The 14,266-nt window shown below is 42.7% G+C and overlaps 1 protein-coding gene across 1 annotated transcript in view; it reads right to left on the reverse strand.

The window, feature by feature from the left end:
- The window catches only part of LOC113230561, a 194,637-nt gene that overhangs the window by 153,637 nt on the left and 26,734 nt on the right, over positions 1 to 14,266 (reverse strand). The window contains exon 2 of the mRNA XM_026464578.1: positions 2,880 to 2,932. Within this exon, the coding sequence (XP_026320363.1) occupies positions 2,880 to 2,906 (27 nt within the window). The 5' untranslated portion in view covers positions 2,907 to 2,932. The remainder of the gene's footprint in view (positions 1 to 2,879; positions 2,933 to 14,266) is intronic.

Below are 14,266 nucleotides of genomic sequence, written 5' to 3' on the forward strand. Positions count from 1 at the left end.
CGCATCGGCAGGTAAAAGGAGTGCTGAATAACTGAACTATACTACACTTACCTTACAGGTGGGTTTCGTGCTCATATGTTATCCTTAGCAGCCTTCTTCCTCAACTTGCAGCAGACGTCCTAATTAAGGGTCTCACAAATGCGGTGGAATGAGTGGCTGTTCCGTTAGCGCGGTACCGATCAGAAGGAACTACCAGTAACGATGATGGTCACTTTTTTATCACCGAACAGTGTTAAGTACAGTACAATAACACAGTAAAACACAAGCGGTATTTCACACATGGCGAAATACAACTACGTAGAATGCGTTAAGTCTTTAAATACGGCGATTAATCCACAAAGGTAAACGAGTATCGATGGATGGTCTAACGTTTACTAACCGTTCTAGGTAATTTGGGACAGTCTACTGACTGCCCCAACTACGAACAGTAGTTCAGTTGCAGCAAGGTAAAAAGGATAGCAATCGAAATATTATGGGAAATAAGGGTACGTGTACTTAATTTAAGCGCCGTCTACCTTAGTATCGGCACAAACACTCTGTTTATGCAATTTCTTCATTCGTGACTCACCTTACTTTCAGTTACATGAATATTATACTCAATTTAATTGATACGACGTATTAAAACACATTGTTGGTGTTTGACCAAGACAAAAACACAGGAAGTTTTTGTAGCATACGGAGTACAGGGCAATAGTTTTTTTGCCTAATGTATAACGTCAGCCCAGAAATCAAGACGAGGTTCTGAAGTTATTGGTTATTAACTTATTATTATATGTGCTTGTTGCAGCAAAAAAGTTGGTAAAAACCAAAACCAAAAATCTGCAACAAGCACTTAAAAAATTTCGCAAAGTCCACTAGTTCGTTCCGTGGCTTAGTTGGCATAGCGTCAGACACGGTTTGTTGGAAGACGCTGGTTGAAATCTGGCCGGGTCGTAGGAATTTTTCTTAGTGTTTGTTCTTTGTATTAATAAGTACGGAGTCTATTATTAGACAAAAGGCATTATCAATGCCCTGTGAAAGGCATTATCAATACAAATCTTACATTAATACTAGTGGTACATAAATTACATGGTTCGAAAGGTAAGCTACAATAAAAGTAAATGCAGTTTAATGTACTATTTACATTTTAATAATATCACTGATATATTCAACATGATCTAAACCTAATCATTATAAATACATTTTAAAAATGTCACTGCACAGACCTACATTTAAACACAATAAAGCCTATATTTAAAGTCATATTCCATGTATCCAATGCAATGGAAAATGATACAGGTCGCTATTACGATGTAATTATAACTCATAATCTAAATCGCTTGAATTCCAAGCCTAATTCTCTTGTTATAAATTCTATTCAAATTATTATGGGTGGGTGTGGGAATGCAAGTTATTTGTTAATTTTGGCAGAAACGTGAACCTTGATTATGTAGGAATGGATGGGTGACTGTGTCACCGTATTTTTTTTTTAATAAGAAATTATAAGAACCTGTCACATTAATTGATAGCATTAAACTGAATTTGACTACTCTACAAAATCTTCTCATTAAGCCGCAATAGACCAGCGTACGGAATATAGCCTAACCTAACGCCCCTCCTTTAGGTAGACCCGTGTTCAATAGTGAAATTTGTGTCTGAGCAGCACAAACTCTCAAAGTACATCAAATAAATTGTCTATTCTCTACTTGCAACAAAGACTACATTTCCTCGCAAACTGTATTGGCATTCACTTTTTGGACAAATTGACAACCTCTGTGGCTCAACGATTTGCACTGTGTGCGCTGAATGAAGACGTCTCAAGTTCAATTCACCAATTTGGAAATTTAAAAAAAATCCAAATTCTGGTTGCGTGTTCTGCGTAGAGTAGGGTAGTTAGATTTAGGTAATAGTAGGGTGGTAATTGTCAACTTCCAATAATGTTCCTAAATTTCCTCGCAAAATGTAGATACTATAATTCACTTTTTGGACAAATAAGCTGAAATTTAGGGCCTTTATATAAATAAGCCTTAAACTAAGTATGAATTACAATGCCGCCTACAAATAGTGACACTCGAGTATAATACAATTTGTCCGAGTACAAAGTGCCAACGAACCGTAATCAATTGCTCATAATATTCGACGGCATGCTATAATAGGTACTGACAGGCTTGGCAAGTTGAATTTTGATTGGAGCAATCCGCATAAGGAACAAATTCCGGTGAAAATGCTTTTAACGACCCTACTAAAGTAATAAAATTTATCGAGAACGTTTAGTGGTACGCTTTGCATTAACTATTGGCAAAGATTTTGTCTTGACAGTAGTCGAGGAATTGTAAAAATTGTCGTGGTCATAATAACGAAACCAATGTAGTGAAAGTGATCTTTGTGTATAATTAACGTGACCATACTTCCCGCTTTAATCGGGACTGTCCCACTTTAAATCTTCGTGTCCCACTGTCCCTAAAATACTCAAAAATGGCACCGCTTTAATAAAATAGGACACACGTGATAATAAATTTTAAAAAATGGCGTGAAAGCAAAGCTACACAAGAATAATTATTTTCTAAATTTTTGATCATTAAACATTATTATTATTATTATTATTAGTTCTCTTTTAAATTTCTTTAACCATTATGTTTCGTAACCATCATAAACATGTGTTTTTTTTAAATAATAATAACATACTGGCGTCACGTGGCGTAGCGGCGTTTCGCGCAGTAGCGTTGTCCCTTTAACCTCGTCTCCCGTCAAACTTGTTATCAAAAGTTCAATATTATTTAAAATCATGTTATAATTTAACCATCTACTAACTAAACCATCTTCTCTACTCTCAATACAGGTGACAATCACGCACCTTCTATAACTTTTTATATATAACTGAAAATTAAATTAAAACTTACCTTAAACACTATCTTTCTCTTCTCCATTGTCCTTATATTCCTTTCCTTCGGATCTGTAAAAAAAAATTGTTTCATAATAATTTTTCGAGAATACACGCGTCACACGGACAAAACCCGTCTCAGCCATACTGATAGTTTATTATAAAAGACAATAATAATATTAATATAAAAGTAATTTAAAAGGAAACCCATTACGAATTCCTATAACTATCTACAATACAAAAGATTAACGTGCGCGCGTAACATTTTACGAATAACATTTGTAATTGCACAACAGACTTTAAAACAAATATGTTCATTAATCTTTCTCACGTACTTTCTTTCGTATGTCAGTTTAAGGCATATTTAATAATATATATTTTATTCATAGTCTTAAATTGCGATTGATACTTTGTAGCTGTAGCTGTATCTATAGAAATAAAGAATCTCATATTTTTTGGACTGCGAGTACTTACGATACATGTTGCTATTAATTGCTTCGCACAATATATTTTCAGATAAACTAATTCTTCCACTTTTAAATTTCGAACACTATTTTAAACAGAATTTCTAGATATTGTTTATATTGTTTAAACATGTTGAAATAAAAATAATTAGTCTACTATTGCTAGGAAAAAAAGAATTTTCAGCACAATAACGTTTTTAGAACTGTTCTCAAAGATCGCTAATGCACCTAATGCAAATATATTCAGACATTACAATAATAATAAGCATTATAACAAACATTGTAATGACATTACAATGTAATTGTTTTATTAGAGAAACTTCAAAGTATTATTTATAATATATATGTGTCCGGTAGAGTACATAAGAATAGATAGAAATGGAATTCCCATTCATTTTCTTATTATATACGGCAGAAAATTCTTCAAAGTGTTAACATTGAGTACGACATTATCTTATATATATTTTGATTTCCAAATTTATAAACAGAATAGAATAAGTTTATTTGCCAGATCTTAAGTAAAATATACTTAAAAAATTATATTCAACCTGCAAGCAAGGGTGAAAATATTTAGTCTATACATTGACTTTTATTGTAAGTCAATGAGTCTATAGTTATTTTTTAGTAGCAGTACAGCCACCGGACCTCTTCCTGCCGTCAAGTAATAATGTGAGCATTAACGCTTTCCGGTTTTGAAGGGTAAGGGTGCTGGTGAAATTACAAGGATTAGTCCCATAGACTCGTCAACTTATGTCTCAAGATGACGGGTGCAGTGGAGGTGCATCTCAGATCTTTGCAATTTAAAGATCTGAGTGGCACTGCAACTGTCATTTAGAGGCGTGTCGCTTAACACCAGACGAACGACTTGTATGTCCCGTCACTTGATATCATAAAAAAAATGCATTTCAAATGTATATAAGTTAGCATCGATGAGTTGTTAATATTCTTTCTCACTATAGAAGAAACATTTCACGACTACAATTCGAATTTAGACGCTATGTTCATGCTATTGCCTTTTGTATTTTGAGATATAGTATGTTTTCGTCTTCTATTCATCAATACGAATATGTTTTCATCGCACTAGTTGTCAAAAATATAAATAACACACTCGAGTTCATCATAACAAAGTAGATAACCTCAACGATGTTATAAAATTGTGGTGTCATTGCGCGTAGCATTTTCATTAATGTTGTTGTCAGGATTATGTATTTACTTAAACAAAGCCATTTTCAAGAAACAACTACGAAGATTTTACAAAGTTGTTGCAAGAACATTCAAGTACTAAAACCAAATAGGAGACATGTATTTAAATTTGTGTATATTTATGCAGCACAACTAATCAAACTTGTTTTAAATATTTCCTATTGAACAAAACTAATTAATCACAATAATGAGTACGTGGGAGCTGACCAAAAATAATGCTTAAAAATGTTAATTCAGTGCATATTATGTAGTGGAGAAACCAAGATCTTGATTCATTCCAACATACATTTTTTCACAAGCCTATTTTTTGCACTTAATAAACTTTATGCCACTAAAATATTCAACCTGTAAGCCGCTAAAATCAATTATATAAAAATCATCGATATAAAAACAGCTTTTCGCAGTGTAATAAACAATTTTTACGTCCGAATCTAATTATCGTCTCATAACAGGTTACTTTGGTAATTAAAAGGTTACTTTGAACTCTGACCATCCTTGATGTTAAACAGGCCGGTTTCGCAGTACACGCGGCAATAAAATTTTACAAGGTTACTGGTCCAGTTGATGACTAAATTACTTGAAATTCTACTTTTCTGAATGCACAAAGTATATGCCATTGATGTAACTTCCTAAGGTCGCGTGTACGTCAAAACCATCCATACCCAGACAATATTATTTATATGATCACGTGTTCGCCCAGAATGCTTTATAATGAACATAATTCAAATTTAGCGCTATACTTTCTATATGACCATAGCTAATCTGGGAAAACACGTTTTTCGTACAAAACTAAGGGCATGCTGCTCGGGTCTGAAGTATATAATAATATGATTATTCTCATTTCCCATTATAGTTTGCTGGGTCTGGGGATGATGAAGTACCCTCAATAATAAAGTGATGTAACATAAAAACTAACATTTTTGGAAACTGACAAAATAAATTAAAAAACGTACGAAATAAAACTTATCTATATACAAAACTTATGGCTCTAAATATATTACATCAATCTTGTCACATTTGGCACCGCCTAAAGACATATACGGCTGGTGGCGCCACGTGTGTTATTTTTTTAAATCTATTTTGTCAGTTCCAAAAAATACTTTTTGATTTCATCATTTTATTTAAGGATATATAGTATATACAATAGTATAGTAGGTACAATACTTAATAATTTGATACGTGCCTGAATACAGGGCAGCTACCTTAATCGTTGAGCTGGTTGATGTTCGAGGGAAATGGATGCTCGGAATCTAGTCGATATTGCATACCTTGATTTCCAGAAGGCGTTTGACTTGGTCGACAACGACATTTTGCTGCCGAAGCTAAGTAGAATGGGATTCGTTCCCCGGCTTTTAAAGTTGTTCGCCAATTATCTCAAATACCAGAAATAATTCGTAAAGTATGGACAATACCATTCAAAACAGTACCATACCCGTTCTGGTATAAGTCAGGGATCAAATTTGGGACCATTCCTTTTTGTAATTTTTATTAACGATTTTCCCGCGGTAGTTAGTAGTGCCACTACTCTATTGTTTGCCGACGATGTAAAAATTGCCATACCCATTAAGTCAACTCTGGACTGTCAAGCCTTACAAAGAGACATTGACGCAGTGTATAATATAGACAGTTTGTACCTCGTGGAAATGATCCTTAAATTCAAAGTACCAAATGACTACTGTACCAGGCGGCGTGATATTGATAATTTAAGTTTTGATTAGATTAGATTATTTTTTTATTTCTTTTTTTAATTCTGGTTGATTTTGTTTTTATTTTGTTGTTGTTTCTAAATTGATGTAACGCCATGATAAATACCGTTACATTACACTTTTTTTGTCATTGAATAAATAAATAAATAACCGTTACAGCTCAAGAAAAACAGTCCTAGAGGACAGTCCATGAATTTTGAATATATTTCTATTGGTATTCCTATGAATACCAATAGAAATATATTCAAAATTCATGGACTCTATATTTTGAAAAAAATGTCAGGAAGAAAAGGCATGCCATTCGATCCTGTTTCTGATAAGAATCAAACGTCTCTATGGGACCAACTGTGATAAAACTATCTACTAGACACATTGACTTACAAATAAATAAATGGACGACGGGTCCAATACAAAAACCACGAAAAAAATGTCCCAAGTCAACCTATTTAAACGTAGGGACATGTAAAGGAATATAAAAAAGCTAAAACGTTGAATTTAAATTGTAATGTCATCGCAGTACTGTCTAATTTTGTTTGCTTCGCTGTCAGTCGAACAAACGAAGACTAAAGCGTGAATGACGCTCTTTATACTTTTACACTTTTTGGGGGTTAAGTAGCTCGCGTCCGTAGGCTGTGTACCCTCGAGACCCTACACGTGACCCCTGGGTGGTGCCAAATAAGCTACAAACTCCGGTGGTAGACCTTGGTCGTGGCTGGTGACCACCCTCTGGGCGAAGCCTAGCCGCCAAACAGCTATAGCTGTGTTCCGGCTTGACGCCCAGAGTAGCCGCTCTAAAGTGAAGGGTCTGTACAGTTGCACTGCACTGATTTGGTTGATCTCGGGGCTCCCTTGTTGTTGCGCTGGGAACCTAGATGCGGAGGGTAGCGGGATCCGAAGCACGGTGCTCCGCTGGCCGACCGCAGGTAGTAGGGGGCCCAATTAGCTGACTAGCCTCCAGTGAAAGGCTGCCCCGCCAACTCGCGAAAAATCCCGGGGTGCTCCATCGTGCCGGTTGGCGACCGGATGAAAGGACCCGATGGCCACTCCCGGGGGGGTTCGGGCGTCCCCGCGCGCTCCAGTCTAGTTTCCCATCGGCGTACCATATAGGGTATGTGCCGCATGACTTTCAGTAGTAGTGTCTCGTACAACTGCCTTCGCTCTCCCCATTCACTCTAACCCTAATATGAAAAGGTCAAGAAAATTGAGGAAGGCTAAAAAAAGCTAGGGGCACGTTACCAGATTGGTATGAGAGGCGGTATAAGCGCGTCAGTACGGGAGACAACTCCGCCGCACACCTTTTAAGGACGATAGGAGGTATCCCATCTGGACCATAGGCTTTCCGCACGTCAAGAGTCTGCAGTTCCTTGCGGACATCACATTGCCTGATAACTATATCAGGCATTGTGACTCCGCAGTGGGGAATTGACGGCGGTTGCGCATCTTGGTCGTGAATGCGCGAGTTAGCCCCAAAAAGGTCGGCCAATAAATTGGCTTTCTCTTCGGGGCCATAGGCCAAAAATCCATTGGGATACCTCAAAGGCGGCAGCGACGAACGACAAAAATTGGACTGCACGGCTTTGGCCAGGCTCCAGTAGGCACGGCTACCGGTGGGATGGGCTACCAGCTTCTGGCCAATCCGTGAAACGCGCTGGGCATCCGCTCTTATGTAAGCCCTCCTGCAAGACTTGGTTGCTTTGTTATAGGCTGCTTTAAGGGACGCAAGGTTGGGATCCTTTGTTACACGACCCTTGATCCAACCACGATATGCAGCCTGTTTCTCACTCACAGCGTCCATGCATTCGCGATTGAACCAAGGGCGTCCTCTGCGATTGGCGATGACACTGGACGACGGTATGTAGTAATTCATAGCCGTTCCAATCTCATCGACAACAGCATCGGCAGCTGCTGAGGCATCCTTTCCCGCAAAGCAGTGCTGCAACCAAGGGATGGACGCAAAGTAGTCGCGCATACCATCCCAATCCGCCGACGAGTAGTGCCAAATGCGACGAGTGACCTCCTTCAGCTTAGTTGGAGGCATTTGGGAAACCTTACACCCAACCAAACAGTGATCAGAACTTCCCAGGGGGGGCGCTGACTGATACTGTATAGTAGGTAGGGTGACTCGCGAGCAGAAGGTCAAGCAAAGAGGGTGCATGATTCGATATGTCTGGAACCCGGGTGGGCTGGGTTACCAGTTGGGTCAAGTCATGCGTGAGAGCGAAAGCGTGGGCAGTTCTTCCTGCATGGTCAGTCTTGAGGGAACTTAACCATGATTCATGGTGAGCATTAAAGTCCCCCAACACGACCATCTCCGCAGATGGGAACTGCGCCTGCGCGTCAAGAGTCGCTTGGCTCAGTTGGTCAAAGAGCCTAGTTGTCTCCGCATCCCCGCTGTGGGATCTATATAAGCACGCGAAGACTCTAGCTGAATAACTAGATTCTACGAGCACCCACATAGTGGAAAAGGAGGGGTCCTCCAGGCAGCGCAGACGGCGACAGCACACATCCGAACGAATATATACACATACCCCGGCTTTGGCCTGAAAGTTTTCCTCAAGCGAGTAGCCGGGGCAGTTCAAGTAACTCATATCATTCGGACGGCGAATCTGCGTCTCCGTCAGGAAAAGCAGGGCAGGCCGGGCTGTCTCGAGGTGATGGTGGACAGCTTTGAGGTTGGAGTGGAGTCCGCGGATGTTAGCGAACTCAATAATAAACGCGGTGGGGGGATTAGGCACCGCTGAACGATCTGCATTCTTATGTTGCGCTGTCATGGTGGGTAAGAATTGTCTACGCCAGTGTGTATCGGTCGCATTCTGGAGACCCGGAGACGACTAGGCTGTTCAACCATCTCTGCAGCTCGGCGGAAACAGTCCAACAACGGTATCCTAAAGCACAACTTGTCTTTTTGGGGGACTTTAATGCCCATCACCAGGAATGGTTGTTCCCATACCAAAAAACCGACCACGCTGGAAGAGAGGCGCGGGCATGTGCTCTATCGCTAGACCTCACCCAGCTGGTGAGTTGCGCTACCAGGGTACCGGACGTTGACGACCACACTGCCAATTGCCTGGATCTTCTGCTGACAACCGATCCAGACCGCTACCAAGTATCGGTCTCATCCCCACTAGGGACATCCGATCACTGTCTGGTGAAATCTGTATCTGTCTACTCCCCGCCCGATCTCAGTACGGGAAGTACTAGGAGGATGTGGCGATACAAGTCAGCAGATTGGGATGCGATGCGGCATTTCTTTGCATCTTATCCCTGGCGGCAGCTGTGCTTCTCTTCTGACGATCCGACGTGCTGCGCGTCTGCCGTCTCTGAGGTGATTATTCGGGCTATGGAATACTTTATTCCGTATTTCGAAGTCTCCTCCAGCGGCAAAGCTCGCCCTTGGTTTAACGCTGAGTGTGCTTCTGCGGAAACGCTAAAGCAATCTGCGTACCAGGCTTGGGCTGATGCTCGAGATCGCAAAGCACCGGAAACCCTCCGTCTGAAGAAAGCCTTTAATAAAGCCGCTAGATCCTGCAAAAAAGCGATACGGAAAGCTCGCTTCGGCCATATTAGTCGTATTGGGGTCAGGTTAGCTTCATATCCATCAGGGAGTAAAGCATTCTGGTCACTCGCTAAATCGGTCGAAGCGAATTTCTGCAGGTCATCCCTTCCGCCTTTAATGAGAGATGACGGATCGCTGGCTCATACCGCTGAAGAGAAAGCAAATCTTTTTGTTTCTCTTTTTGCTTCCAACTCCCGTCTTGACGCTACTTTGCAAACACCACCTACACTACCTCGATGTGACTCGGAAATGCCCGAAATCACTATCCGTCAAAAAGAGGTGTTGAAAGCTTTACGCAAATTAGACGTCAACAAAGCCAGTGGCCCTGACGGAGTCCCAGCGATTGTCCTGCGGAACTGTGCACCCGAGTTGTCTCCGGTGTTGACTCGCCTGTATCGCCTCTCTATGAGTTCTGGACAAGTCCCGAAATCCTGGAAGCTTGCAAATGTACAGCCTGTACCTAAGAAAGGTAGCCATGCCGACCCATCTAATTATCGACCTATCGCAATCACCTCCATACTCTGTAAGACTATGGAGCGTGTATTGAACAGCCGTCTCCTTGGATACCTCGAAGATAACGATCTCCTCAGTGATCGACAATATGGTTTTCGCCGTGGACGATCTACTGGGGATCTTCTTGCGTACGCCACATATTTATGGAGCGAGGCTGTCGAGAAATGCGGTGAATCGCTTGCCGTGTCTCTCGACATATCAAAGGCCTTTGATAGGGTTTGGCATGATAGCCTGTTAAACAAGCTTCCAGCTTACGGAATTCCTGTTGGCTTTTGCACATGGATAGGCGATTTTCTGAAGGATAGGTCAATCCGTGTAGTTGTAGATGGTTACTCGTCTGCTCCTCATGGTATAAATGCCGGTGTACCTCAGGGATCTGTCCTCTCCGCCACTCTATTCTTGCTGCATATCAACGACCTGCTGCTGATGCCCGGTATCTTTGGGTACGCAGACGACAGCACAGTGGCGGTGAGTTATGTGCCAGACGCCCGAGACAACAGTGAAGAGATCCGGTGTAAGCGAGAGGCGATGGTCACCCGGTTGAACCTGAGTCTGAAAGCTGCTTCCGACTTGGGAGATCCTAACAGGGTCAGGTTTAATGCGGCTAAAACACAGGCGTGTCTTTTCTCATCAAAACGGAGTCCCCTACACCTTACTCCGACTTTCCGAGGTGTATCCGTGCCGATAAGGGACCACCTTGAGCTACTTGGTCTGGACTTATCATCCAACCTCAACTTTGGGCGATACATCGAGTGCTTGGCAAAAACTGCTGCCAGAAAACTAGGCATACTTTTCAAGGTCAGGCGGTACTTCACACCTGAACAGCTTTTAAATCTGTATCAGCTTTTAAATCTGTATAAAGTATGAGTCTGCTGCTTGGTTGAACACGACGCAGTGCCTCGTTCAACTGCCTTCCTCCTGCCTATTCACTTCTCCAAAACAGAATGAAAAACTTTAAAAATGGAAAAAAGTATACACAGCGGTTGCACGTCCTCCCACTAAAAGTGCACCTCACTAACATCCGAGGTCTGCACTCAAATCTCGATTCGGTCCACTACCACCTTGAAACCGACAAACCGCAGCTGCTGTTCCTCACAGAGACGCAGATCAGATGTCCGACTGACGCAGCGTACCTCAGCTACCCCGGGTATACTCTGGAGCACAGGTTCGTACCTCGTGCCGGAGTCTGTGTGTACGTTCGCGATAACATCTGTGTCAAGCGTCTCAAGAACCTTGAGGCACCGAGTTTTTCAATTTTATGGCTTCTGGTTGACACAGGAGTTACACAAATAGTGTACTGCTGTGTTTACCGATCGCACAGTGGAGATCAGGAGACGACCAAGCTGTTCCAATATCTAAGTGAGACGTCTGATGAGATTCAGCATAGGTACCCAGCGGCGCAACTAGTCATTCTGGGGGACTTTAATGCACACCATCAAGAATGGTTGTTCCCATACCAGAAGACCGATCACGCTGGGAGAGAGACGCGTAAACTTGCGTTAACGCTAAGCTTATCCCAGCTTGTCAGTGGCGCCACTAGGATACCAGATGTTGAATCCCATACGGCTAATTGCTTGGACCTTCTGCTGACAACTGATCCGGACCGATACTCTGTGGTTGTGGAGGCCCCACTGGGTACTTCCGACCATTGTCTGGTGAAAACTGTATCCGTATACTCCCCACCCGATCAGGGCCCTAGTGGTATGAGACGGGTGTGGCGATACAAGTTAGCAGATTGGGACGAAATGCGCCATTTCTTTGCGTCATATCCCTGGCAGGCGTGCTTTACTTCAGGAGACTCGTCGAGCTGTGCTGATGCTGTAGTCGAGGTCTTGCGTTTGGGTATGGAGTATTACATTCCATACTCTGATGTACCCAATGGACCCCAAGCTCGTCCATGGTTTAACGCTAATTGTAGTTGTGCTGAAGCACGTAAACAGTCCGCGTACCAAGCTTGGGCAGATGCTCGACTACGCAAAACTCCGAGTACTCAGAACATGAAGAAAGCTTTTAATAAGGCCGCCAAGAAGTGCAAAAGCATGTTACGTAGGGCCAAGTTCGACCATGTGCGCCGCATAGGAGCCAAGCTTGCCTCTTATCCAGCAGGCAGCAAATCCTTTTGGTCCCTGGCCAAAGCGGTCGAATCGAACTTTTGTCGCCCATCTTTGCCACCTCTGCTGAGGCCGGATGGTTCGCTGGCTCATACTGCGGAAGAGAAGGCGAATCTCTTTGCCTCACTCTTTGCAGAAAATTCGCGTCTAGATGCCGCAGGGACCCTACCACCTACTTTACCTCAGGCTGGCTGCACTATGGCGCCAGTTCGCATACGCCAAAAAGAGGTACTTAGAACTCTGCGAAATCTAGACGTGAATAAAGCTAGCGGGCCAGATGGAATTCCAGCAATAGTCCTGCGTAACTGTGCACCTGAGTTGTCTCCTGTTCTCACACGCCTGTACCGCCTCTCACTTGAGACTGGTGTAGTTCCCAGGTCGTGGAAGCTTGCAAACGTGCAACCTGTACCAAAAAAGGGAAGCAGAGCTGACCCTGTCAACTATAGACCTATCTCAGTCACTTCCATACTCTGCAAGACTATGGAACGTGTACTCAACAACCGTCTCCTATCGTACCTTGAAGACAACGATCTCCTCAGTGATCGCCAGTACGGATTCCGACGAGGGCGATCTACTGGGGATCTTCTTGTGTATGCCTGTCACATATGGAGCGAGGCTATAGAAAAGCAAGGCGAAGCACTTGCAGTGTCTTTGGACATTTCTAAAGCCTTTGACAGGGTCTGGCACGCAAGCCTTTTAAGCAAGCTTCCCTCTTATGGGCTTCCCACTGACCTTTGCAATTGGATCTCGGATTTCTTGAGCGAACGTTCGATTCGAGTGGTCTTAGAAGGCTACTCTTCCGAACATATGGCGATAGATGCCGGAGTTCCTCAGGGTTCCGTACTGTCTGCAACTCTCTTTCTGCTGCATATCAATGATATGTTAATTCCAGGTACCTTTGCGTATGCTGATGACAGCACAGTTGTAGATAGGTACTTGACCAATGCAAGGGTCAGTGGAGAGGAAATCCAGTCTTGTCGAGAGTCCATGGTTAGCCGTTTAGATTTGACACTCCAGGCAGTCTCCGATTGGGGCAATGCCAATCTTGTCAAATTTAACGCTACCAAAACGCAGGCGTGTCTATTCTCCACAAAACGGAGTCCCTTTGAGCTGACTCCGACTTTTCGTGATATATCCATACCGATAGCCGATTGTCTCCAGCTACTTGGAATGGACCTGTCGTCCAATTTGAACTTCGGCAGATACATTGAATCCACGGCCAAAAATGCAGCAAGGAAGCTTGGGATCCTTTCCAGGGTGAGGCGGTACTTTACACCGGGACAGTTGCTCCAGCTGTACCAAGCACAAGTCCGATCGTGCATGGAGTACTGCTGCCACCTTTGGGATGGCTCTGCGACATATCAACTGGCCACTTTGGATTCAATTGACAACCGTGCCAAGAGGCTTATAGGTGACTCGGAATTAGTGGAGGCGAAGCTGCAGAGCCTTGAACACCGCCGTAAAGTTGCCTGCTTATCGGTATTTTACAGGATATATCACGGAGAGTGTGCGATGGAATTACATGATTTAATTCCGCCTTCCCCTTTCCATCACCGGGGGACTAGGCGTAGGCTTGGGTTCCACCCCTATGTTGTGGATATTCCAAAGATTCGCACGAAGCGTTACGCTTCCACATTTATATGGCGAACGGCTATGGAGTGGAATTCCCTGCCTGCAGACTTGTTCCCTGAACGTTATAACTTGGACCTTTTCAAGGCGAGAGTGAATAGGCATTATTTAGGTGTGCATGCTCCATCGTCGACCTCATCGTCACTTTCCATCAGGTGAGATGGAGGTCAAATGCGCACCTATATTTTATAAAAAAAAAAAAAAAAAAAAAAAAAAAATAAAGC

The sequence above is a fragment of the Hyposmocoma kahamanoa genome, unplaced genomic scaffold (assembly GCF_003589595.1).
Source record: "Hyposmocoma kahamanoa isolate Upper Pololo Valley unplaced genomic scaffold, ASM358959v1 63, whole genome shotgun sequence".
NCBI classification, from domain to species: domain Eukaryota; kingdom Metazoa; phylum Arthropoda; class Insecta; order Lepidoptera; family Cosmopterigidae; genus Hyposmocoma; species Hyposmocoma kahamanoa.